The sequence below is a fragment of the Salvia miltiorrhiza genome, unplaced genomic scaffold, assembly GCF_028751815.1.
Source record: "Salvia miltiorrhiza cultivar Shanhuang (shh) unplaced genomic scaffold, IMPLAD_Smil_shh fragScaff_scaffold_101, whole genome shotgun sequence".
Lineage (NCBI taxonomy): Eukaryota > Viridiplantae > Streptophyta > Magnoliopsida > Lamiales > Lamiaceae > Salvia > Salvia miltiorrhiza.
This window is the reverse complement of record NW_026651398.1, coordinates 216,853-241,858: the sequence shown is the minus strand read 5'-3', so window position 1 is coordinate 241,858 and position 25,006 is coordinate 216,853. Positions and strand designations below refer to the sequence as shown.

The window sequence follows — 25,006 nt, the reverse complement described above, 5'->3', positions numbered from 1 at the left end:
GGAATACGTATGTGGGCAATATAAATGATGAAAATTATAAAATTAAATATTATATAAATGAAGGAATATTTATATTGTAGAAACAATTGAAGTTGTTTTGCCAAAAATAAAATTGCCTATAATATATTATATTTTAAGTAATGTATATTTTTGTCAAAACAATTGAATATGTTTTAGCCTAAAAAACATAAAATTGCATAAAATATATTATAAATGAATAAATATATTACTCAATGGAATTATGTTGTGTAATTAAAAATCTTACTTAAACAAAATGAATCATACGATGAGACATCGCTCGGGAAACTATATAACACATACTTGAAGAAAATGTATCATAATATAGTATTGATGTCAATCTGATAATATGTCGAAATAATTATACTCAATGAAATAAAGTTGAACTAATTGATTAAACTAAATTAGTTACATTTTTAAAAATAAAATGAATCATATGATGGGAAATAGATCGAAAAAATAAATAACATATACTTTATTAAAGGTGATGTAATAATAAGAAAATGAACTACTACTGTGTGAGTGACGGTAAGAAAATTAAAATAAATGAATCAAACGAATGGATTTTGTTTGGAAAACTATATATGAATCAAACTTCATATACTTTGTGAAGTCGAAAAAATTATATTCAATGAAATAAAGTTAATAAATTGTTTGAAATTAATTATTGAATTTGGAAATAAAATTAACATATAAAACTATTTAACATATACTTGAGGGAAATACAATGCTTTATTGAAAACAATTAAACGTGATATGCCAATAAGACAATGAACTGCTATACTATAGTTTAACGAAGTCGATATAACTATTTGTTATAAAATTATGAGTTATTAATTAATTTAAGTTAAATTTGTGAATATAATATATAAATAAATGAAATAAAGTGAAATGATTCATACAATTGGATTTTGGCCGCGACACTATTTAACATATTTTTGGATGAGAAAGAATGCATTATACGATGGCATTTTGCAATGTATTGAAATTAATTATTGAATTTGGAAAAAATAAAAAAATTTATACGATTGGATTTCGCTTGCAAGACCATTTAACATATACTCCCTCCGTCCCACGAATCTTGACACGTTTTTATTTTTGGGTTGTCTTACGAATCTTGACACGTTTCCTTTTATTTTATCAATTTTATACTTTATTAATTACACACTTAAAACACTAATCAACAATATAGTTAAATTATATTAACAACAAATATTTTTATAATCAACATAAGAATTAAATTGAATGTATGAAAAAGCTAAAATGAGCTAAAATAAACATAAGTACACGACATTAGAAGGTAAGTTAATTTTCAACCATGACTTATTGTGACTGCCATTGTCGGGCAAGGTGGCAAAGTATCATATACATTAGACGAAGGTCAGAGGTTCGATTCCCCCTTGTTCCTTAGAGGGGGTGATTTTTTTTATGGCAACAAATCGCTAGTTTTTTTATAAAAAAATCGAACATGCATTTTCACAAACACATGGCGTGCAATCACTTAAAATCTTATACAAAACATAATCAATATTATTTTTTTCCTTTTTCTTTGCCTCAAATCTGCGTTTTAATATTCTAATTTGTAGCCTATATATAACATTAATATTTATTTATTTATTTATGGCGACAATAGAAGATAAGTTGATTTCCAACGAAAACCTATTGCGGCTGCCACCGCCGGGTAAGGTGGCAAAGTATCGTTTACATACAATGGACGTTGCACGTTCGAATTTTCTATGCCCCTCAAATGGGTGATTTTTGATATTTTTGATAATAAAAAAAATCTGGAAACAAATTAATAAAACATAATTTTGGAAAAAAATAAAAATTTACTCCTAAAACAACTAAAATATTAATTTCGAAAAAAATATAAATTTTAAAAGTAGTTGAGAAATTTAAGGAAAGAATATTTTAAAAGAAAAATAAAAAAACGATAAAAAAATAAAAAAACAATTTAAAAATAAAAAATATTTTTCGAAGAAAAAAATGGCAAAAAAAAAATGAAATTTAGGTAAAATAAAAATGTAAATAAAATATATTTAAGAAAAGATTAAAAGTAGTTGAGAAATTTAAGGAAAGAATATTTTAAAAGAAAAATAAAAAAAATGATAAAAAAATAAAAAAAACAATTTAAAAATAAAAAATATTTTTCCAAAAAAAATGGCAATAAAAAAAATGAAATTTACAGAAAATAAAAATGTAAATAAAACATATTTAGGAAAAGATTAAAAGTAGTTGAGAAATTTAAGGAAATAATATTTTAAAAGAAAAATAAAAAAATGATAAAAAAAATAAAAAAAACAATTTAAAAATAAAAAATATTTTCGAAAAAAAAATGGCAATAAAAAAAACGAAATTTACAGAAAATAAAAATGTAAATAAAACATATTTAGGAAAAGATTAAAAGTAGTTGAGAAATTTAAGGAAAGAATATTTTAAAAGAAAAATAAAAAATGATAAAAAAAATAAAAAAACAATTTAAAAATAAAAAATATTTTTCGAAAAAAAAATGGCAATAAAAAAAACGAAATTTACAGAAAATAAAACTGTAAATAAAATATATTTAGAAAAAGATTAAAAGTCGTTGAGAAATTTAAGGAAATGATATTTTAGTAAAACCATAAATTAGCAAAAAACCGGCTCAATAAAAAAACCTAAAAAAACCGGTTTTTCATGCAGTGTCCGGACACTGCAGTGTCCGAAAATCTTTATTGAAAAAGAAATTCCAAATTCGACTGATAACAACATCAATCAACATTTCTCGTAAAGTGTCTTTTTTTTTTTTTTTGAGGGAAGTAAAGTGTCTTTATTAATTAGTGAGGGAATGTATCAAAATAATCATTTTCACACAACAAAAAAAATGTTCATTAAGATAAAAAACTTAAGAATTAGCTAATTTTTGTAAAAAAACAAAAAAAGACAAATATATTTCTACATGGAAATTGAATTCTCGGCTTGAAGTTCTTCTTCGTACATTCACGTTAAATTTTGTGAAAATTTGATCTCACTCTCTCATCATGAATTCCGCACTGAAAATTTTATACCTCTCTCTCTGTGAATTCCTGCACGTACGGTCTCTGTATGCTCTCTTCTCTCTCTCTCTCTCTCTCTCTCTCTCTCTCTTCGTGAATTTCTTGGATCTGTGCCGCTGAGTGCTTCCCCAAACTGTTGTTTGGGACGAAGTCGAAAACCTTAAAGCTTCTCTTCTTTGCAACACAAGTAGGCTACTAAGAGATCAGATTTTTGTTGATTATTTGACTAGAAAAAAGATCCAATTTTAATCGAAAAGAAAGAAATACAAGCATCATTTCTTTTTGGAAAAGGGATGTCCATGATGCTTTCAAAATTTGATTTTTCCAACAAAAAAAAAAACAAGTGATACAAAAATTATTGTGGATTTAATCAAATATTTGAAGTTGTGTGTTATCAAATTGTTGTGAGAGTGAATTTGTGTTTGTTAATGTTCTTATACTATTCGCAACTCAATCGCTAGTGGTGATTGCAAATTAAAGTTTTAAAGCTCAAATTCATAACTAGTTATCTTAGTTAAAACTCGAGTTCGTAACTCGAATATATATTGATTGTGAATTCGAGTTTTAAAGCTACAATTCTCAAGTAGAAATAGTCTTAATTGTGAATTTGAGTTTTAAAACTAGAATTCACAACTAGAAATAGTTTTGGATTCGAGTTCAAAACTCGAATTTACAACTAAAAAATTAATGGATAATTTTTAAGTTTTGTATGTGAATGATAAAATGGTAAGCATGACTAATTTTTAAGTTTCTTTATCTTAATAGACAATTTTTATTTTTACTATTCCAATTTTAATTTGCACATTTTTGAAGTCCACTCTTCATTACTCAACAAGCTAATTAAAAAATTTAAAGATTTTCAACAAATGTCAGTAGCTTAATCACTTTATACCGTATAATACTCACTTCGTCCCTAAAATTGTGGCGCAATGGAGATAACACTGATTTTAAGAAAAAAAAAGTTATAGTTGTGTTTTGAATGAAGATTGAGTCACACAACTTTTATAAATAATAATGAGTAACCATTTATAAATAATGAGTGAGAATAAGAATTTTTATTAGTATAAGTTTATGGGGCCATTCCCAAATAAAGAATACAGTTTTCAGAGATATACTGATATGATAAAAAGGCCACAATTTTTATGAATTAAGGGAGTATCAAGACTGATAAATTTCCAAGCTAATAGTAGGTTTGATAAGTGATCTTGATCTTAGTATGACATTTTATCTGGACAAAATCAGACCAGCTCAAATGAAAGCTTACAACTTCAATAAATTGATCGATTCTACTTGAGTAAGTCATAATAAACGAAAGTTTGCAACTAATGTATTTCCTCCAATATACCAATATGCATTCGCCCAGGGGCAACACATGAATCATGATGACATATTTCATCCATCCATAAAAACATGAATATTTGTAAGTGACACGAATTTTAAAAAATATTAGATAAATTTATAAGTGGCACGAGTTGTAAACAATATGTTGCAAATAGTATTAGTTGAAATATCAACAAATAAAACAAACTAGCAAGTAATGAATAACACTCCATTTGTCCCAACTTTTACGTGATGATTAAAGTGGTTGAGTGTCTCATCTGTTTCGGCTTTCATCAGTAGCTATTTGAGGGCTCGTTTCATTTTCAATAAAGGATTATGTAAGATAATTTGTAACCAGGATATTTAGCGTGGATAATGATAGATTATTAATACTGAGTTGGTGTTTGCTATTATAGCTAAATACAGAATATACTGGTTTAAGTTAATCCTAGGGGGAGGTGGTATTATTAATCCTAAGAAATCTGAATTAATAATACTGGGTCGTGGGATTAAACCGGATCATCCACATTATTACTAAATAATACCAAACACTAGACTGATCTGTACTAAATTAGCTAATACAATGTATTGGCCAATATCAAACACGCAATGATTACGAGTTTTAATAAAGTGGTTGAATTTGTTGTGAGTGGAATAATGGTCTCACCTTTATGAAAATATTAAAATAATTAAAGTAGAGTAATTGTAGTATAATACCACTTATTTGTACTAAAAATATAAATGGATATCAATGTGTGATAGACTAAAATAAAAATATAGATACTAAATATTGGAACTAAGGGAGTATCAGAGAATATTTGACCTAAAAGTAAATAGGAGTATTATAATTTTAAATATTAAAAAATGATAATTGAATTTGCGACTAATACGAATATGAATTTGTGATTAATAATGAGTAGTAGAAAAAAGTTTATGTGAATTTGTGACTAGTACGGATATATACATTAATGCATGTGAACAATAATTGATATGTCTATAAATAAATTTCTTCCTTGTAAATATTTTGTTATTTATATATTTTGTTCATATTTAAATTTTTGTTAAAACAAATATTAATAATTTATTCTATAAATTTAAATGGATATATATATATTGTCAACGGGGTGGACTACCGTGAGAGCACATCTTAAAATAAGAAATAAGAGCAATTTTTAATGTATGAATTTTATGTAGAACACGTATGAATTCGCTGTATAAAGGTATGAATTGTGAAAAATAAATTTTTGCTACCTTGGAGATTGAAACTCAGGACCATAAATCCATCCAACAGGATTAGGAATCAACCATAGATCCTAATAAACTAAATAATTTTTATTAAAACTTGTGTCGTCGCATTCTAAAACTATTTTTGGTGGACGGCGAGAGTATTATTTAAATTATATTATATATTTAAAATTTATAAAATATATAATAAAAAACCCTAATTTGAAATTTGATGTGTGCGTTTTTGAGCGTGCGCTTCTTTCTTTTCTTCCGTCTTCTTCACTTCTCCTGCCAATCTGAACCGCCGCCGCCGCCTTCGACTGCTAAGTTCCACTGCTGCGGCGCTGCCATCGACCGCCGCGGACCCCCTCTCTCTCGAAATTTGTTTCAGCAGCGCCACCGTCGACCGCTGCTCGCCTGCCGAGCTGCAGCGCCACCGTCGACCGAAAGAATAATCGGTGAGTTTTTAGGATTGTCTTTCAAAATTGATGTAGGATTACAATAATCTTTTTTTGCTTTTTGCCTTCTTTATTTAGAAATTCTCTATACATGAATTCTGATGTGATTAAAGGCCCGGGTTGAAAAAATCGAACCACCAGTCAGTTTTCATTTATCATTGATTTCTTTGTACACTCTTTCTCAACGTAGATACACTAGAGATCTGATTAGCACATGAGCTACCATATGAAGTTTTGAGATTCAGCATTTGATGAGATGCAATTATTGATACAATGTGGTTAATTTATGGCAATTGTATTTCAGAAAAAATAAAGTATATATATTTTCTGGGTTTTGAAGCCTTTGTTTTTCCTTATCAATTTCTGTCCAAGTTTGGCCAGAGAAAACATTAAAAGGCCATTTTTTTTTTTGCCAAGTTGATTGGATTTTGTTTGGTCCAAGTCAAGCAAAAAAGATATTTCAGTAAAAAATGGTTAGAAACTTCAAAAAGTGATTTCAGGATCTCCTTACTCAGGATCCCAATTTCTTATTGTATATGTATTCCTTGTTCACGATGATCAAATAGGCTGAGAACATTTGAATGATTTACCCTGTAAAAGTTGATTATTTATGCATGACTTATGTATGTTGAGTTTGACAATTATTAAATCTGAATACCTCAATATCATGAATATACTGTCATCATTGCGTCTCTTCTGTTTATGGTGAGTTGCTCACAATTCTTGAATAAGTGAGAATACATGGCTCAAGTTTGAACTGTGATTCAGTACATGGATAAATTGTTGAAGATGATTAGTCTTTGCTCTTGTACTTTTGTATTTCATTATCTGTAATATGTAAGAGAAGGGAGTCTGCAAACATAACCAACATGTAGTGAAGAAAGAAAAATAAGTTGCAAACAACATAGGAAGAACTCAAGAAGAGAAACGTAAGAACTAACTTGACAAAAAAAGCTGTACATATGATTAATGGTCCAATTGGAAAATTTTTAATCTCGAATTCACTTGTTAATACAAACAATGAACACTTCCACCTGCTTTCAGCAGATAATCCTGAAAAATCAGAGACCAGAATGGTGGGCAGCAATGACATGATTATGTTCGACTCGTTGGCTTCATCCATCGAAAGTGGCCAATTTGGTTGCAATTTTACCGGCATAAATGCTGGTTGCATTATTTTTCTATATATAGTAATAGATGCTAACCTTCTATTATATGTAGACGCCCATCATGACTTCAAATCCAGATAGTGACTCGCAGAATGCTTCTTCATCACAAGATGCATCAAAGCCCCCGATTCAGACTATACATTTGCCTACAATGGAGGAAATTCAAGGCCAGGATATTTGGAATAATTGTGCTGTCCGCAGTGTTGTCAGTGGAGTTATGGGTTTGTTTCTTTAACCCCATTTCTATCATTCTCCTATCATGCTTTCAGTAAATTGATGTATTTATTGATCTGGACCAGTTAATTTATATTTACTAGTCTGCAGGAGGTGGATTGGGATTGGCTATGGGATTGTTTCTTGGAGCCTTGGATAATCCACTCATGCAAGATCAAATGACTGGAAGACAGCAACTGATCTATCAAGCAAAGCAGATGGGTCAGAGGAGCTGGAGTTCCTGCAAGGCATTTGCCGTTATGGGTTTTGTCTTCTCTGCAGCTGAATGTGTCGTTGAGAAGGTTCATATCTAACTTAAAACCGAATGATACTGTGATGGTTTGACCATTGTAGGGAAAGCTCATAAGAGCGTAAATCTAACCATTGGTAATTTATGAAGGCCCGGGCCAAGCACGACATTACAAATACAGTAGTTGCGGGATGTGTAACTGGAGGTGCTATATCCGCTAGAGGTATTTTTTCAACCAACACTTTTTAAGTGGACAAGTTTTAAAAATGAAACCTATTGTTCCAATATGGCTTGAGCAAACCCTTAAGGCAAAGGCTTGGGAATCTGAAACTTGACTTCAGTATATGTTCTTACCAGAATTTAAACGATTGATGTGGACACATGATGTCGAGCATTATGTGGAGGAAATTTAAATAGTATTAAAATTAAAGGATTAGGGAATATAAATAATTCTGTATGTTCACTTTGTACTATTTTAATTCGATTTGAGATGGTTACTAGATGAGCAGGAAGGGTCTTTACTTCTGTATCCATTTGATGATGATCCCTGCATCCTTGATTTCAACCATATGTCCTTACTATGTTCAGGTGGGCCAAAAGCAACATGTGTTGGCTGTGCTGGCTTTGCTGCATTCTCGGTCGTTATAGAGAAGTTTTTAGAAAGACATACTTGAAGAGGCAGCGCGTCACTTGATTCTATCCGCTACACTTGATGTGAAGATGGTAGTGACAGTAATACTCGTATATTTAACTTCGACATGCATATAACTAGCGGTTTTATTTGAGTTTTAATGGCCCCATGGCGATCTAGGGATCCATTCGGTGACTCTAATAAACGTAGATCATTTTTTGATACCCTCACGCTACATTAAATACTGGCTTACTGCTGCAATTTCTCGGAGGATACATCAGTAAGAGGCTTGCTCGTTTTTCCTAATCAGCTATTAATATTTAGATGACCATCTTTGTTATTCTGTTTTTCATGGATTTTCGATGAAATGATTGTAGGGTCGATTGTGGTTTTTGTCAAATGCAAAGCACGTAAACAAGGAGTGTACAGTTCTACTCAACAAAAATTTCATCCTTGGAATTTGGTTTGACTGTGTGTTTTTACAAGTTTGTATGTTACTAGTTTCATGTGTGTGTGTTCGCATGCTGCTTCCTATGTATATGGATATGAATTAAAATAAAAAATTAATTTAAAAATATTCAATTCTTAGATCATAAAAATCTACGACAGATTATTACTTTGTTGAATGAATTTAAAGTCTTGGATTTGGATTTGACATGGAGCAAGAATTTCAATTTTTGAATCTATATATTTTCATAACGAATTTATACATATATTAAAAGTAAATTAACATTTTCACCTAGTGCAATACATGAGAAATATTTTTATATTTATGTAAAATTGATACCAACATAATTATCATATTTATAAATATAATGAACAAATTAATTTAAATTGAATATATTTAAGTTGAATATTGAAAAAATAAAAATAATAAAGTAGGATCCACAATATTAAAAATTAATATTATCAAAAGACAAAAAAGAGAAGTTTTTTTAGAATAATTTTTTTTGAGAAGTACAAAAAAGAGAAGTTAACAAATGAAAAATATATTTTTTTTTTCAAAAAAGATGAGAAAATTGTTTTTTTTTGTTTAAAATTTATATACTCGTACCCATTTCAAACACAATTAAAAAATATTTTTATTATTCGTTCCAGTCTTATTAATTATCCAAGTTTATTTGAATGTATAAGTATAATTGTTACAATAGTCAAATATTTATCGCAATAACAACACATGCATTTTTTAAGTAAACATTTTCATCTGAAATCCGCTTAATAATATCGTTGACTCTCTGAACTCCTTTGAATTTACAAAAATAAGTTTTTATAATAATTAATTATCTTTCTCAATAAACTCAAATATATTAAAATACTTATTTTGCCATTTTGGTCCGTCTACCAAAAATATATTTATTCATATTTAGTTTTTAAGTAAGTATACCCTACTAATTATAACCTTCAATTATACATTTTATTTATCAATATTGTCATTACTTGAATCATCTCTCAATCAAATTAATTTATTTGAAACTATTAACAAAACTGGAACCATTATTCCACACACACAAATCACTTATTTCATGTTGAGAGAGAGAGAGAGAGAGTTATCATTGAAAATATAGAAATGAAATAATAAATTATTATTAAAGCAAATATATGTAGGATTTTAAAAAAATAAAAATAAAAACCTATCATAATTCCACAACAGAGAAAGAATTAAGAAGGATTTGTATATCATTAAAGAAAATAATAGAATTACAGAAAAATAAAATAAAAATCTCTATTAATCCACGTAAATCATGAATTAAAGAGAGGATAAGAATCTCAAATTATATTATATAATGATGACATGCATTGTTTTGGGTAGGGATGTCAATTCAGCCCGTAATCCGTGAGCTAGCCCGATTAATCCGTCAATCCGAGAGGATTAGGGTTGAAAATTTTCAATCCGATAGAAATTACAATCGGACTAGCCCGTAATCGAATAGCCCGACACCCGATAAGGTCGGCCCGAGTAACCCAATGGGCTAGCCCGAAACCCGAATACTTAATATAAAATATTTAGATATAAAAATTTTAAAAATGATAAAATATTTTAAAGTTTCATCATTTCACTTCTTTGTATTTTTAATACAATACTTAGCATAAAGAATTTAGATATAAAAAATAAAAAATGATATTTATTTAATAAAAAAACAAAACAAAACACCCATGGCCATGGGTGAGGGATTAGGTAGACCCCCGACTAGTAAATAAATTAAATCAACTAGTATCTCATACATGACGCTGCCCAAAATGTTGTATTTTTATATCTTTATTATGTAAGTCGATGTTGAAATTTTATTTATTTATGCGTGTATTTATTTATTACACATATAAAAAACTCGAGATAGAGAGAGAATTTTTCGACTCCTCGGTGAGTCAATATCCGCCGCTTCACGCAACAGCTCCAGACGCGGACGCGAGCTCGCCGCCTCCGCCCGGAGCCGGAGTCTGCCTCCCCTCTCAGCTGATGTTCGCTCGGCCGACGTCCTTCCCTCTCAGCTGCTGCTAGATCGGCCAACGTCGCTCACAGCTGTTGTTTCAACTGCTGCTAGTTGACTGGATCGGCGATCGCTTGACGCTCTGACGCCGTCGTTGCTGTTCTCGCCGGCTGCTGCCTCGCTCCGTCGGTGGGGAGGGCTCCTTGCTGTGATAGATCGGCGTCTTCGTGACGACGCCGTTGCTGTTCTTCGCTCCAGCCGCGGACGCGAGCTCGCCGCTTCCGACCGGAGCCGGAGTCTGCTGTATCCCCTCTCAACTGCTGTTCGCTCGGCCGATGTCCTTCCCTCTCAACTGCTGTTAGATCGGCCGACGTCCTTCGCTCACAGCTGCTGTCTCAACTGTTGTTAGTTGACTGGATCGGCGACCGCTTGACGCTAACCACGTCACTGGATATCGCCGGCCGCTGCATCGCTCCGACGGTGGGGAGGGGTACTTGCTGTGATAGATCGGCGTCTTCGCGGAGGGGGTGGATGCTGTGATAGCCGATTGACTGTTGAGAGCGCGGATCTTAGAGCGCATCCTCGCCGCCGCTCGGACAGCCCTTCCCCGACTTCTCCGGCTGCGACGCTGCACCTACAGCAGTCCGTCTCTCCGGCCTTTGGGGTCTGCCCATCCTTGCCAGCAGGTTAAGAGGCCAGACCAAACCTCTGAACACTGTAGATGGTTGACCTGTTTAAACGATTGCACAAATTCCACCGTTAACTCCTCTCCGATCATGTCCCCCGGTGATTTTCAGCAGTCCTCGATCGACAGGGGTGGTCTTAATCTGCCCCAAGTTTCGAACAACTTCATCATAGCCTCTACGGACGTTGCTGGCCAAGCTTTACCAACCTCCAAGGATAACCCTTGTTTGCCGAGTGTCTCAACGCAGAAGAATCAGCAGCCGCTGCTTGGTTATTCCTCTTCTACCGCGAAAGCTGTTGGAACGGTGTCCTCTTATGCTCATGTCACGGCACCCCAAAGGGTCAGGAAGCCGGACTTACCGGCACATAAATTCCACGCGCTTCAACCCTTTGCTCAAGGAGGACATGGCGTGCTCAAAGTTCCTCGCGAAATTCAGAATTTTCAGGCGTAAAAATTCCAACACGCGCTTATTGGTCGTTTCATGATGAATAAGGGTGAAATACCTAGGACCACTAGAGAAATCAAGGCGGAATTACAATCGTTGTGGGCGATTAAATCTCCTTGGTCTCTCATGCCGATGGGAAGAGGATTCTATACTTTAAAGTTCCTCAACAAGGAAGATAAAGCTGCCGCTAAACGACATGTGATCTGGGATCTTCCTGCAGGTTCGATACGTCTCCGTGATTGGGTTCGCTTTTTTAACCCATATAAAGAATCGTCCTCCTTGGCTCAAGTATGGGTGAGAGTATATTACCTGCCGGTGGAGTTCTGGCATTCGGAGGTTCTTTCGGGCATAGGTCGATGGTTGGGACAACCGTTGAAGATTGATGGTACGTCTATTGATGATGAAGTAGCTCACTTTGCTCGTATTTTAGTGGAAATTGATCTCTCTCAACCTCTCCCGGAATTCATGACGATTGATGGAGGCGAGTATTTTTTTAACATTGAATTCAGTTATGAATATATTCCTTTATATTGCACTAAATGTAAGATAACTGGTCACTCGCCGGACAAGTGTCGGCGAGGAAAAGCAGGTAAAAATATGGAACCTGAGGCGAAAATCATTAGAGGCCCGGAATGGAAGGCTGTTGTGGAGGACAAGAGTAAGCAGCCTCTCGATGGAGAGGTGGCATCTGACTCGGAGTCGGAAGATGGAGCTAAGGAAACGAGTGTGACTTCGCACAAGGAGTTTACAGGGCCGGATCTTTTGGAAAATTTGTGTAACAGGAGCTCGGGCTCTAAGCATAATCAACTGGGGTCCCAGGATGGTAACAGATTCGCCATCCTCGAAAATTCCTCGATTCAAGAGGATTTGGAGACTAACAAGCAGGATGCCATTCTTAAGAACACAGCGGGAAACATCGACATGAACATTGCTTCGGATGAAAATAATAATAATCAAGGAATGAGATCTCAACAGCAAGAGAAGGGTCGGGAATTTGCTGCCACTAAACATATTTCTATGGAGCATAGCATCGAACAGATGGGAGATGCTACTGATAAGAGGGAATCACAGCAGCCTCTTTCGGTGGAACTTTTCACCAAACAGTTGGGGGGCGTAAACTTAATTACGGCAGAAGGATCTATATTGCAGGTTGATGGGGAACAAAGGATAGAACAGTGGGGGGACGTATCGAAGAAAATGTCAGCAGGCTCGCACCACGCTTCTCTTCAGGAGGAGCAAATGAACGAACCATGGGGGGAAGTTACGGAGAATGTGGCAGCAGGCTTGACTCAGGTTTCTCTTCAAGAGGAGAGACATGAGAGGGATCGCGACACCATCTCTCAGCAGAATGCGCAGAGCACTATTGCTCCTGTTTCGGCGGACCAAACAAGCAAGGAAAAAAAAATTCTCGCTTTAGAAAATGATATTAAAGTGGAAAGGTTAAAGCATGAGGCCTCAGGATCAAGCTTACCTAAACGTGGCAGAGGGCGTCCTCCAAAAAATGAAAAGAATCCGCGCAATCATAATAAAGCTCTTCTTCTTCAGCAAGAAAGTATCAAAAATCGTCTCCAGAAGGCAGCTGATGATGGCCATCAACCACGTGAGTATATTGTTGATTATCAAGAGTCGGATAGTTTGCAGGCTATGGACAACGTAGCAAACAAACGGTGGGATAAGGAAGCGGAGCTGGGGTCTTCTCAGCCCAGAATTAATCAATAATTCTTATGAATTTTTTGGTTTGGAATGTCCGAGGCTTTTCGGACGATTCTAAATCTCTTCTTAAGGAGCATTGTCGTTCCTTTTTGCCTTCTCTTGTAGGCATTATTGAGCCTAAGAAAAGCCTTCAGAAAGTTCGCCAGAGCTATTGGAGATCGATTAATTTGGTCCCTCGTCATCAAAATTGTCGACAGCCTCGGAGACCGAACATCTGGTTGCTCACTAGTCCGGATGTTCAGACCACAATTCTGCTCTCCTCGGATCAAGTCATTATTGCTGATTGTGTTTGGCAAACATACTTCTTTAGAGTTGCTGTTGTGCATGGTGCGAATGACCACGTTTCTCGACGTGCCTTGTGGACAGACCTTCTTTCTTTTGTTGATGGGAACACGGTCTTTATTGGCGACTTCAACGCCGTTAAGGGAGCTCATGAGCGACGTAGTTTGGTGGCCCCTTTGAGAAGTTCTTGCAGCGAGTTTTGCGACTTCATCGCGGCTTCGGATATGATTGAATCTCCTTCTTCTGGCATTCGCTTTACGTGGTCTGGTCGGATTTTACTTCCTCGGCATGTGGAGTCTAGATTGGACAGGGCGTTTTTCTCCCTTGGTTTTGCGAATCTGTGGGCTTCGATTAACACCCATGCGCTCCCAAGGCTTACCTCTGATCACTCTCCCTTGATTTTCCAATGCAGCGATGAGATGGGTAAGGGGAGACGTTTCAAATTCTTGAATATGTGGACTTCTCACCCCAACTTTCTTGAGAGAGTGGCGTCTTCTTGGGATGCGGGGACTGACGTTCGTTGTCCTATTTTTAAAATCATGTTCAAGCTCCGTCGTCTCAGAAATGACCTCAGGGCGTGGAATAAAGATGTGTTTGGGCAGATGGATATGCAGATTAATTCGGAGCAAGTCTCGTTGCTCGACGTGCAGAACAAGATTTCTGACCAGGGTTACACGGACATTCTTTTTTAGGAGGAGGTCAATCATCAAGCTCGGTTGTCTTCTTTGCTTGCCAGGAAGAACAGTCTTTTGCAACAAAAAAGTCGTGCGCATTGGCTTTCTGACGGAGACCGTAATACTTCTTTTTTCCATCGTGCTATTCGCTTTCGAAAGCAAAGTCACAGGATTGAGCACTTGAAGATTGGCGATGTAGTCTCGTATGATAGGGAGAATATTCAGCAGCATATTATTGATTTCTTTTCCTCTCTTTTTAAAGACGAAAGCCCCAGTAATGTGAATTGGGATATGCTGGAAGGTATTATTGATAAATTTGTGTCTGAGGATCAGAATGGGAAACTCACGCATATACCTGATGATGAGGAGATTATGGCTGCGGTTTTTAGCTTGGATGCGAATAGCTCGCCGGGTCCGGATGGGTTTTCTGGGAAGTTTTTTCAGAGTTGTTGGAGCATTATTCGACTGGATATTCTTTCTGCGGTGCGTGCTTTCTTCCTTAATTCTTATCTGCCTGCAGGCTGCAATGCTAGCATCTTAATTTTGATCCCAAAAAAGGATGTGGTGGAGACGGTGGCTGATTTGCGACCTATCATTCTGTCAAATTTCTTCTTTAAAATTATTTCCAAAATCCTCGCTACCAGATTGGGGGAAGTGGCGGCAGTTGGGGTGTCGCCAAACCAATTTGGGTTTATTGGAGGTCGTTCGATTCATGACTGTATCATGCTTGGCTCTGAAGGTTTTAGCTGCATGAATCGCACGGGCAAACGCTCGAATATGGCGTGCAAAGTGGATATTCGCAAAGCCTTTGATACTATGCGCTGGGACTTTATTCTGAATGTGCTCAGGGTTAATGGTTTCCATGGAAAGTTCATTGAATGGATTTCCATTATCTTCAGTTCTGCCCGGATTTCCATTCTTTACAACGGGCAGTTGAGTGGCTACTTCGCTTGTTCCAGGGGAGTTAGGCAGGGTGATCCTCTCTCTCCTATTCTTTTTGGAATTGCTGAGGATGTTTTGAGTCACTTATTCCTCACTTGTGTGACTTCTCGTCACATTATTTCCATGGATTTTAGCAGAAAGGCATCTTTTCCTACTCATTTGCTTTATGCTGATGACATCTTGATTTTCTGTAAGGCGTCGATGAAAAACGCTCGCAAAATCAAAGAAATCTTGGATTTCTATGGTGATATTTCGGGACAAATCTGTAACCCTGCTAAGTCTAACGTTTTCTTCGGGAGGGGCGTTTCTTGCATCATGAAGAATCGTGTGATTAATGAGCTTGGCTTTGCGATGGGATCTTTGCCGGTTACCTACTTGGGAGTCCCGATCTTCTCTGGTCGCATGCGTGCTTCTTACTTGATTGGTATTTATGATAAGATTGTCAACAAGTTTTCAAGTTGGAAGGGGCTTCACTTATCTATGGCTGGCAGAATTTGCTTGGTTCGTTCTGTGATTCAAAGTTCGGTAACGCACTCTATGATGATATATAGATGGCCTAAATCCCTCATCTATAAACTGGATAGGAAGTGCCGCAACTTTATTTGGTCGGGACATGTGGACAAAAAGCCTTCGTGCCCGGTAAGCTGGTCTAGGGTTTGCGCTTCTCGGTCGGAAGGTGGCCTCGGGGTTAGGTCTTTCTCGGCTATGAATAGAAGCTTCTTGATGAAGATGGCCTGGAAGCTTGTGCAAGGCCGAGACTTCGCCCCTTCGGTCATGGCGACTCGCTACTTGTCGAATTTTGGCCATGCCAAGATGTTCTTGGCTTCTTCTCCATTTTGGACTGGCGTGAGGGAGCATGTGAACTCCTTGGTGATGGATTCTTATTCCTATATTGGCACTGGAGAACACATTTATTTCTGGCATGACGATTGGCTGGGTTACAAATTGGCGGACAAGCTTCATATTCCGCCTTTTATGAGAGACTTCCTGCAGCAAGCTGTGAGTGATTACTTCTATGATGGTGTTTGGCATTTCACTCCGGATTTTATTATTCAGTTTCCTGATCTTGTGGTGGATATTCTCTTGCTTCCAATTGGGGAAGAGAGTGACACTCGCTTCTGGAAACCTTCTGTTAGTGGGGAGGTTTCGGCCTCTCTTGCCTATGTTTCGCAGTCTCCGCATTTTCCAAAAGTTCTTTGGGGCACTTGGATCTGGGAGCGTTTTATTCCTGACAGAAGATCTCTTATCACCTGGAGGATTCTGCATTTGAAGATGCCGACTCTGGATGGTCTAATCAAAAGGGGCATGCACGGCCCCAACAGATGTGTGATGTGTGGGTTGGCTGAGGAGTCTATTGACCACTTGTTCTGGAATTGCAGTGTTATCCGGCAGACTTGGGTGGTTTTCTTTGATTGGTTTGCCAAATCGCACATGCTGGACTGCTTGGATATTCATAGCATGTTAGCTGCTGCATGGAACACTGATTTCAGTCCATTGGTTCGGTCCTTCTGGAAAGCTGGGGTGATTAATTTTATTTGGAAAATTTGGGATTGCCGCAATCAAGTGACTTTTAATGATGCTAGTTTCCACCCGAATATGATTCTTGGGCTCCTGAAAGTTGCGTTTAAGGAGATGGATTCCAATTTCCCTAAGCTTGGGCGTTCTAATAACTCTTGGCAAGATTATTTGGTGCTTAGGCAAATTGGGGTCGCTATGCGCGCTGTTTCGCCCCCTATGATGATTGAGGTTCACTGGTGGCCACCGGCGGGGCAGTGGATTAAAGTCAATACTGACGGTTCGGCACTTGGGAAACCTGGGAGCATTGCCGCGGGCGGTGTGTTCCGCGATAACTGGGGTGCGGTTCGAGGTTGTTATCACTATAAAGGGGGTTCGGGGTTCGCTTTTGAAGCGGAGCTTTTCGCGATCATGCATGCTGTAAGAATTGCACATTCTCGTGGTTGGCATTGGCTTTGGATTGAAGCAGACTCGTCTTATGTTGTCCAGCTTCTTCAATCTTGTTCTCTGAATGTTCCCTGGCGTTTTCTACCGCTCTGGAAACAGACTTTAAATTGGCTTTCAACTTTTCGAATTCAGATCTCGCATATTTATAGAGAAGGAAATAGTGTGGCGGATATTATGGCTAATCATGCCCGGATCGAAGGGTGGTGGCCCTTTGCTATTGAGGATATTAAGATTGCGGTTTCTTTGGATATGGCGACTCATAGTCGCATTCGTATGAAGAATTGATGACATGGGACAGGGGTGACCTTTCCGGCCTCTGTCTCGTTTGTCTTTTGATCTGTAGGGTTCTCAAAGAAGATCTCCAGCTTGCTGCTGTTCGATCTCGTGTGTAGTCTCTGCTGAGAGATTTGGCGACGGCATATAACCGGAAAAAATCTCTTCTCACTTGGTGTTTTTGGGGACATGGGTTTGGTTTACTCAGCGACGGCGTCTAACCGGCTGAGGTTCAACTATTTTTTCTGTTTCTTGGATGATGGATCTTTGTTGCTTTGCTTGTTCTTGTTTCGGTTGTGACTAGTTTGAGCCGGGATTGTTTTGAAACGATGGTTAGGCCGGAGTTTCAGAAACTTTCCTTTACGCTCTTCTGGTCGTGGTTTTTGTCTTTTGACGAGAACTCTTTTTCCTTTCCTGGTTTTTCCCACGGGGTTTTCCATGAAAAGGTTTTAATGAGGCTCGGCCCTAAGTCTGCTTTTTTGTGCTCTCTAGGGTTTCTTTGTTCTTTTTTCCTTTTCCCTTTTTATATAAAATCGCATTTTAATAATTTATTACACATATAATATTGTCAATAGAAATATATTAATTAATTTTTAAAAAAAATAAATTTTGAGTTCGACTAACCCGATGGGCTTGCCCGAAATCCGAACATTTAGGGTTAAGGTTGAAAATTTATAATCCAAATTCTTTTTTCAACCCGATTAACATGCACCCAAATAACCCGTAATTCAATAGGGCTAGCCCAAAATCTGGTGGATTGGCCCGATTGACATCCCTAGTTTTAGATGCAATACTAGTTACAGTAAAAGTACATTATCGCAAAAAAAAAAAAATGTAGTTAAATAAAAAGATTGCCTTTTCCATCAGTCCCAATTAAATTTCTCACGTGTATTTTCATACCCAAATATCACACTTTCTCTATCTCTAAAGGATAGTACAATATCTTTTTTATTATTTTAATACGTCTTCAAAAAATAGTCTATTTCTGTTTATAGATATTATTGCACAATATCTTAGTATTAATATATCAATTTATTTATTTATTTTATCACACAATTGATCATTTTTTTCAATTACAATGTAATTAATTATCATTATTAAAACTACTTTTTAAATGAAATTCTTTCTTCATTTATAATACATTAAGCTATTTTTTGTTCAAATTCGTATCGTTCAATTTCTAAAATATTTTTTGAGGATGGAGAGAGTACGAAGAAGTGGAAGATGGATTTCACATTTAATGCCTTCTTCAATTCGATTTGTATGACATGACAAAATTGTCATATATATTCATGTTGGTGAAACCACAATTCTGTTAATTTGGGACAAACAATTGCTTAGTAGAGAACTAGAGATGGACGATGTCACATGCTTTTGGCAATCGAATTCACTCACGAGGTCGTTTTAATATTTTATTATCTTGAAAATAATATGAAGGAAAAATTTCAGAGCGCATTCAGAAATTGTTTGGAGAAATACGCCGCATTCGGCGTCAAGAGCATGGCCGGCAAATTTTGCTCGTTTATATATGAACTAGTACGGCCATTCGTGTGATGCACGACGAACATCGAAATTAAACAATAATTTAAATAAATAAATTTTAAATATTAAATAAAATTACAATATAAATAAATATAAAATACATTTTAAAAATAAAATAAAATAATCCATGTCAATTACTCAATAAAATCCTGAATTTGAATATATAAATTTTTAACTTTGTATAAAGCGTAATGATAAGTTATTAAATAAATTTTAAAAAAAATCGATAATAAAAATTAGCATTACGCATTATTATCATTATAGAGTATTACACGTTATAATAAATAAATAAATATTTTCATACACAAACATAAATAAAAAGGTTGTAAAATTTTAATAAAGAGAGAAAATAAAATATTTTACATTTTAATCTTTTTCATATCTTATTTATTTTAATTCATTTTTCATGATTTTGATACTATATTAAATTTAAAATGCATATTGAATATTTTTTTTCATGAATCAAATGTAACAATGTTTAGAAAAGAATTAAAATACATAAAAAATAAATAGTGAAAAGATTAGTGGGGGAAGAGAGAGAAAAAAGAGAGGGAGAAATTGGAGGAAAAAAATTCCTCTTTATATATTATATAGATATATATTAAATTAAAATTTTTGTCATTATCTTTAATTTGATATGTATATTGAAGATTTTATTATTAATTAAAATATATAAATTTTAGAAAAAGAAGAAGAAATGAAAATAACAAAAAAGAAATAGAAAAAAGGTATATAAAAAAAATTAGCATGAAAAACGGGTACATTAAGATATGCTTGGGGGGCTTCTTTCTTTGTATCATTGAGTTGGCCAAAAATGTAGAAACCCGAATTTAAAAAAAAAAAAACTAATTTTGTTTTTCAAATTTTAGCGGTAAAAAGTAACCGTTGAACTGCTCTTTTATATAATATATAGATTTCCATTGGAAATTCATTCCTTTATTATTTCTTTTAAAGTTATATTAGTTTTCACTGAAATTCCTTTATTTATTATTTTAAATTTAATAGAGAATTTGTTCATTAACATTAATGAATCGGTACACATAATTTATTGAAATTTATATTGATAGTTTTAAGTCATTTACGAATCAAACCCCATCGTTTATTTTCTCCTAGAAAAAATAAAAATAGTTCAAATCTAATTAAATAAAATAGTCTTCATATTTGAGGTTGAGGATCGATTGTTGATCTAATGCTTTGGAGCCGAAATTGATAAGACTCGATCAGTTTTTTAAAATATTACTCCATTCAATATTCCATTACAAATGTCTCACTTTCTATAATAGAATGTTTCATTATAAATGTCTCATTTCTTTTTTTGACAAATAACAAACGGAATTTAATGAGCTCATCCACCATATTCTCCTACTTTTAAAATAGGGATTATAGCCAAAAAATACACGAACTTTAATAAAAGTTGCAATTTTCACCTGAACTTTCAAATCAGCCAAAATATACCTGAACTTATATTTTTTGTTGTAAATTTCACCTGAACTTGCAATGATTGAACTCCGTCGAGGTGAAATTTACAACAAAAAATATAAGTTCAGGTATATTTTGGCCAATTTGAAAGTTCAGGTGAAAATTGCAACTTTTATCAAAGTTCGTGTATTTTTTGGCTATAATCCCTTTAAAATAATAATACTTAAATAATTTTCACCAATCTATTTTACCTGCTAATTAATTACACTTTTCTTAATTTTCATATGCTCAAAAGTAATTGGATATTTGTTATGGGACGCAGAGATTATGTCTTTTAACTAAAGGGTCTTATGAGTCATAGTCATCATATATATGACTCATGAGTATATAGTTTAGGAATCTTTTGAAGATAAAAAAGAGGGACCTCTTGAAGGAAAAATATTGTTTAGGAATCCTTTGCAATAAAATCTAATAGTTTGGGGACTTTTCTAATTAAAATATACAATAGAAATGTTGAAGAATCTGGAAGATGGGGAATCTTTTACTTTGATATCTACATAATCGATTTTTATATATATCTTTTTGATAATTACACATATTAAACTTAAAAATTGTGTCATAATAGATTCAAACTCAAAATCTTTTGACTTCATACATTAACCACTCTATTCTCATATTTTGAAGTGATATAAACAATATATTTTGATAATTTCAAACCGTGATCAATCACTGAAACAAAATTATAAAATAAACTACATATAGAAAGATACATTAAATATCGCTTTTAAAAAGAAATAGTTGCGAAATCTTGGTGAATTGTGCAATCTAGATCTCACCTAGAATCTGGTCAATTCTTTCTTCAAAAAAAAAAAGAATCTGGTCCAATTCTTAGACATTTTTTGAAGAGAAGACCAAATCTATATATCGCCCAAAATTTTGATAAAAAATAGTAATGAATTACATCATCTGTTTTATACTATCTCCTTTCGGGGGAGAGCGGCATTTATAAATTTAAACCCATTTTTGTATACTGTAGGACTCCTAATATTTTGTTAATTTATTCAAAATAAAAGGCCTTAATAAGAGTTCGATATATATCATAGTACAAATTTGTGAGATTCCTTATACTATATCACAACACATGTGCAATTAATTAAGAGTCAATAAAAAGGGGGTCACTTTTCACTGTATTGGGGGATAGGATAGACACATGCTATTAAGAGTGCGATAAATAATTTCGTAAAAAAAAAGAGCGCGACATATAAATAATATATTTCCCATATAAAAAAAATCCCTAAATTTAGGTTTAGTTACCGAATGAGAGCCATAAATTCTTACACCTTCCACCGCGACGTCTTCTTCAACCCAAATTCCTCTCTCTCTCTCTCTGCCCTCCATGCAACAAAAGCTCCACTTTCTCTCTCATCACCTCAAGAAAGAACTCAACCACTTACTCATAATCTCTTCCTTAATCCTCACCACCGTTGTCGGCTACAACCTCCTCACACAGTTCTCTCTCTTCAACGTCGACTTCTTGACCCGGATCCTATCCAAATACCCGGCTTCGAAAACCTGTGATTACAGTTATGGGAAGTGGGTTTGGGATGAAACCCAACCGGGTCGGACCTACACCGAGAATTGCCCCTTTCTGGATCCGGGTTTCCGCTGCCTACGTAACGGCCGCCGCGATTCCAATTATCAGAAATGGCGATGGCAACCACATCAATGTGATTTTCCAAGGTATTTTTTTTATTATTATTTTTAATTTATTTGATTCCATGATCATTAAATTTAAAACTGTATGCTTTCTTTGTCTAAACGCTTGCTTGTATGCGTAAATAATGCATGTAACATGTTATTAATGTTATTTTATTTGTTTATTTGTTTTCTTACACTCTTTTGGAGGCCATGCACGTGGTGGTTTAGGGTTTGCAATATTTTACTTGGTATTGAGAATGATGATGTATCATTTCTTGTTTTGCCATTAAACATAACGAGATCTGCAGATTTTGATATTGACATTCATTTAATTTTTGTGTTTGGGTTATATATATTTTTATAATGTCAACGACTTCCTGCTTTTGTGCTGTAAATTAATTTAAAGTCGAGACATGTTAAGTGCATAGGTTTCATGCTTGTTGATTCTGTCCCCTTTTCACCCCATAAAGCAGCAGTCATATGATATCGCATATGTGCACTTATTCAACTGCCTAGCTTTTATCATACTACATGTGCTAATTTTCTTGCAAATTTAATTTCTTTTTTAAGTACTATCAACATATATCATTACGCAGAATAAAATAATCAGGTTGTCTGTTTTGTTGAAGATAAAATGAAACAGCTAGTTTTGATCCTTTTGTAGAAAAAAAAAAGTAGCGTTTGAGCCTTGAGGAAGCATCTTTTTTGTTGTTGTGGACATGGTCATTATTACATGGCACTAAAAAAAGATATTCGTAGTGGCAATTGTAATAAAGAAAATGAAAGCTAGCATACTTTACAATCACTATAATGATTATTAGGTATTGCCCCAATAAGTCCAAGAAAATGCTACACTAGTTTCAACTGAAGTTTGTCCAAAAAAATGCTACATTAGATATCAACTGAAGTTTGATGACACTGACATCAAGTTGTGTTGGTCTAGCGAAAGATAATTAATTTTATAGAATGAGGGGGAGTTTATTTTGAAGGATTAGTCGTAATAGACAAAAATAGTAAAGTTTTTACTTTGATGGGGATTGAAACCTTGGCATATCACAAGGTCCTCGATTATTTCTATCATTTAAACTACTTTTGCTTGATTATTATCCCATTAAAAAGGTGAAATAGGAGAAATCCTACTTTTGAGCATAAAAATACTCAGTCATGCATTTTATCAGTCATGTAAAGTAAACGCCTCCTGACAGGTTTGATGCTGCGGAGTTTCTGGAGCGGAGCCGAGGCGGGCGGATCGTGTTCGCGGGCGACTCCATAGGTAGAAATCAATGGGAGTCTCTAGTATGCATGCTCACACAGGGGATTTCCAACGAGTCGAGAGTATATGAAGCAAATGGGAACCCAATAACAAAACACAAAGGCTTCCTCTCCATCAAATTTGAAGATTACAATCTCACACTAGAATATTTTAGAGTGCCTTACCTGGTGGAGCTGAGCCGCCCGCCTAAAGGCGCCCCGGAGCAAGTCCGGGGCGCCATCAGGGTTGATAAGCTGCACTGGTTCTCGTCCAAGTGGGTCGGCGCCGACCTCCTCATTTTTAGCGCCGGACATTGGTGGAATCAAGACAAAACAATTAACTCGTACAAACGCACCGGATCCTTTCTCTCTATACATAGTAGTATATATCTTGTGTCACACATGATCATATCACTATGAATCGATCTTTAATATATTTTGGTATGGCAGGGGCCACTATTTTCAGGAAAAGGAGCATCTCAACATGAGTATGGATGTGATGGAAGCTTTTCGAAGATCCCTCAACACTGTGAAGTTGTGGGTGACGCACAACTTGGAGCCTCGCAAATCTCATGTCTTCTTCAGGAGTTACTCCCCTGTGCATTTCAGGTCCATCACCATTGATTCATGATTTTTGTTGCTATGATTAAATATGATGCAATGAATGTTCCATTGTGTAGGGATGCAGAATGGAACAAAGGCGGCTACTGCAACAGCAGCAACGAGCCCGAGACGGACTACACGAAACTCGACTCGGAGCCAGTAAACAATAAAATAATCTACCAAGTATTCGATACAGAGAAGAACAGAGTTGAGGTGTTGAACATAACATATCTGACAGAGCTGAGAAAAGATGGGCACCCATCGAGCAACCGCGAGCCGGGTACTCCGGTCAGTGCGCCGCAGGACTGCAGCCACTGGTGCCTGCCCGGGGTGCCCGACACGTGGAACCAACTTCTCTATGCTCAGCTCTTGGCAATGGGATTCAGAACCAAGGGCTCAAAATAACTGCATTTTTTATGTAATGTATATAGAGAGAGCATAAAGCACCAAATGAGATAAACTTAACACCATGTTTAGAATAAGGAAGCAAAGGCTGGCGTTGTATTATTGTTTCAAGGAAGGAAAATTAAAGTATTTCAATATTTGCTTTTTGGTATATTAGTTCAAGATTCATTCATCATTGTTAAGGACACGAGCTAGGCATCTCTACATTTTGTTACACCTGCGATAAATTAATCACTTACAAATACCAAACATCGAATTAATTTTGTAGGAATTCAACAAGGGGAGTGTATTGATCAGGAGTTAATTATTAATAAGCAGTAGTGTGATTGGTATTTTCTTTGATTGGAATTAATGGTGAGTAATATTGCATT

General features: G+C 35.2%; 4 protein-coding genes across 14 annotated transcripts; all 4 read left to right on the top strand.

Annotated features, from left to right (window-relative positions):
• Window positions 1-5,685: 5,685 nt before the first annotated feature.
• On the top strand, window positions 5,686-8,655 carry LOC131002281 (mitochondrial import inner membrane translocase subunit TIM22-4). Of its 11 annotated transcripts, none has more exons than XM_057928766.1 (6): window positions 5,806-6,052; window positions 7,097-7,192; window positions 7,274-7,442; window positions 7,546-7,736; window positions 7,835-7,907; window positions 8,273-8,655. In XM_057928766.1, exons 3-6 carry the CDS (start codon window positions 7,283-7,285, stop codon window positions 8,356-8,358), a joined length of 510 nt encoding a protein of 169 aa, XP_057784749.1. In that variant the 5' UTR covers window positions 5,806-6,052; window positions 7,097-7,192; window positions 7,274-7,282; the 3' UTR covers window positions 8,359-8,655. The 11 variants fall into 11 exon arrangements, with proteins under 11 accessions (XP_057784751.1, XP_057784753.1, XP_057784749.1 ...); XM_057928776.1 differs by having other exon boundaries at window positions 5,808-6,052; window positions 7,100-7,192; window positions 7,539-7,736; XM_057928775.1 differs by having other exon boundaries at window positions 5,808-6,052; window positions 7,539-7,736.
• A 3,255-nt stretch (window positions 8,656-11,910) lies between these two features.
• On the top strand, window positions 11,911-13,590 carry LOC131002269 (uncharacterized). Its single transcript, XM_057928753.1, has one exon. It carries the CDS (start codon window positions 11,911-11,913, stop codon window positions 13,588-13,590), a length of 1,680 nt encoding a protein of 559 aa, XP_057784736.1.
• A 5-nt stretch (window positions 13,591-13,595) lies between these two features.
• On the top strand, window positions 13,596-17,729 carry LOC131002268 (uncharacterized). Its single transcript, XM_057928752.1, has 3 exons — window positions 13,596-14,535; window positions 14,603-14,658; window positions 14,700-17,729. Exons 1-3 carry the CDS (start codon window positions 13,596-13,598, stop codon window positions 17,727-17,729), a joined length of 4,026 nt encoding a protein of 1,341 aa, XP_057784735.1.
• Window positions 17,730-21,995: 4,266 nt separating this feature from the next.
• Window positions 21,996-24,786, top strand: LOC131002290 (protein trichome birefringence-like 8). Its single transcript, XM_057928789.1, has 4 exons — window positions 21,996-22,418; window positions 23,582-23,971; window positions 24,078-24,236; window positions 24,308-24,786. Exons 1-4 carry the CDS (start codon window positions 22,075-22,077, stop codon window positions 24,633-24,635), a joined length of 1,221 nt encoding a protein of 406 aa, XP_057784772.1. The 5' UTR covers window positions 21,996-22,074; the 3' UTR covers window positions 24,636-24,786.
• The last annotated feature ends 220 nt before the right edge of the window (window positions 24,787-25,006 follow it).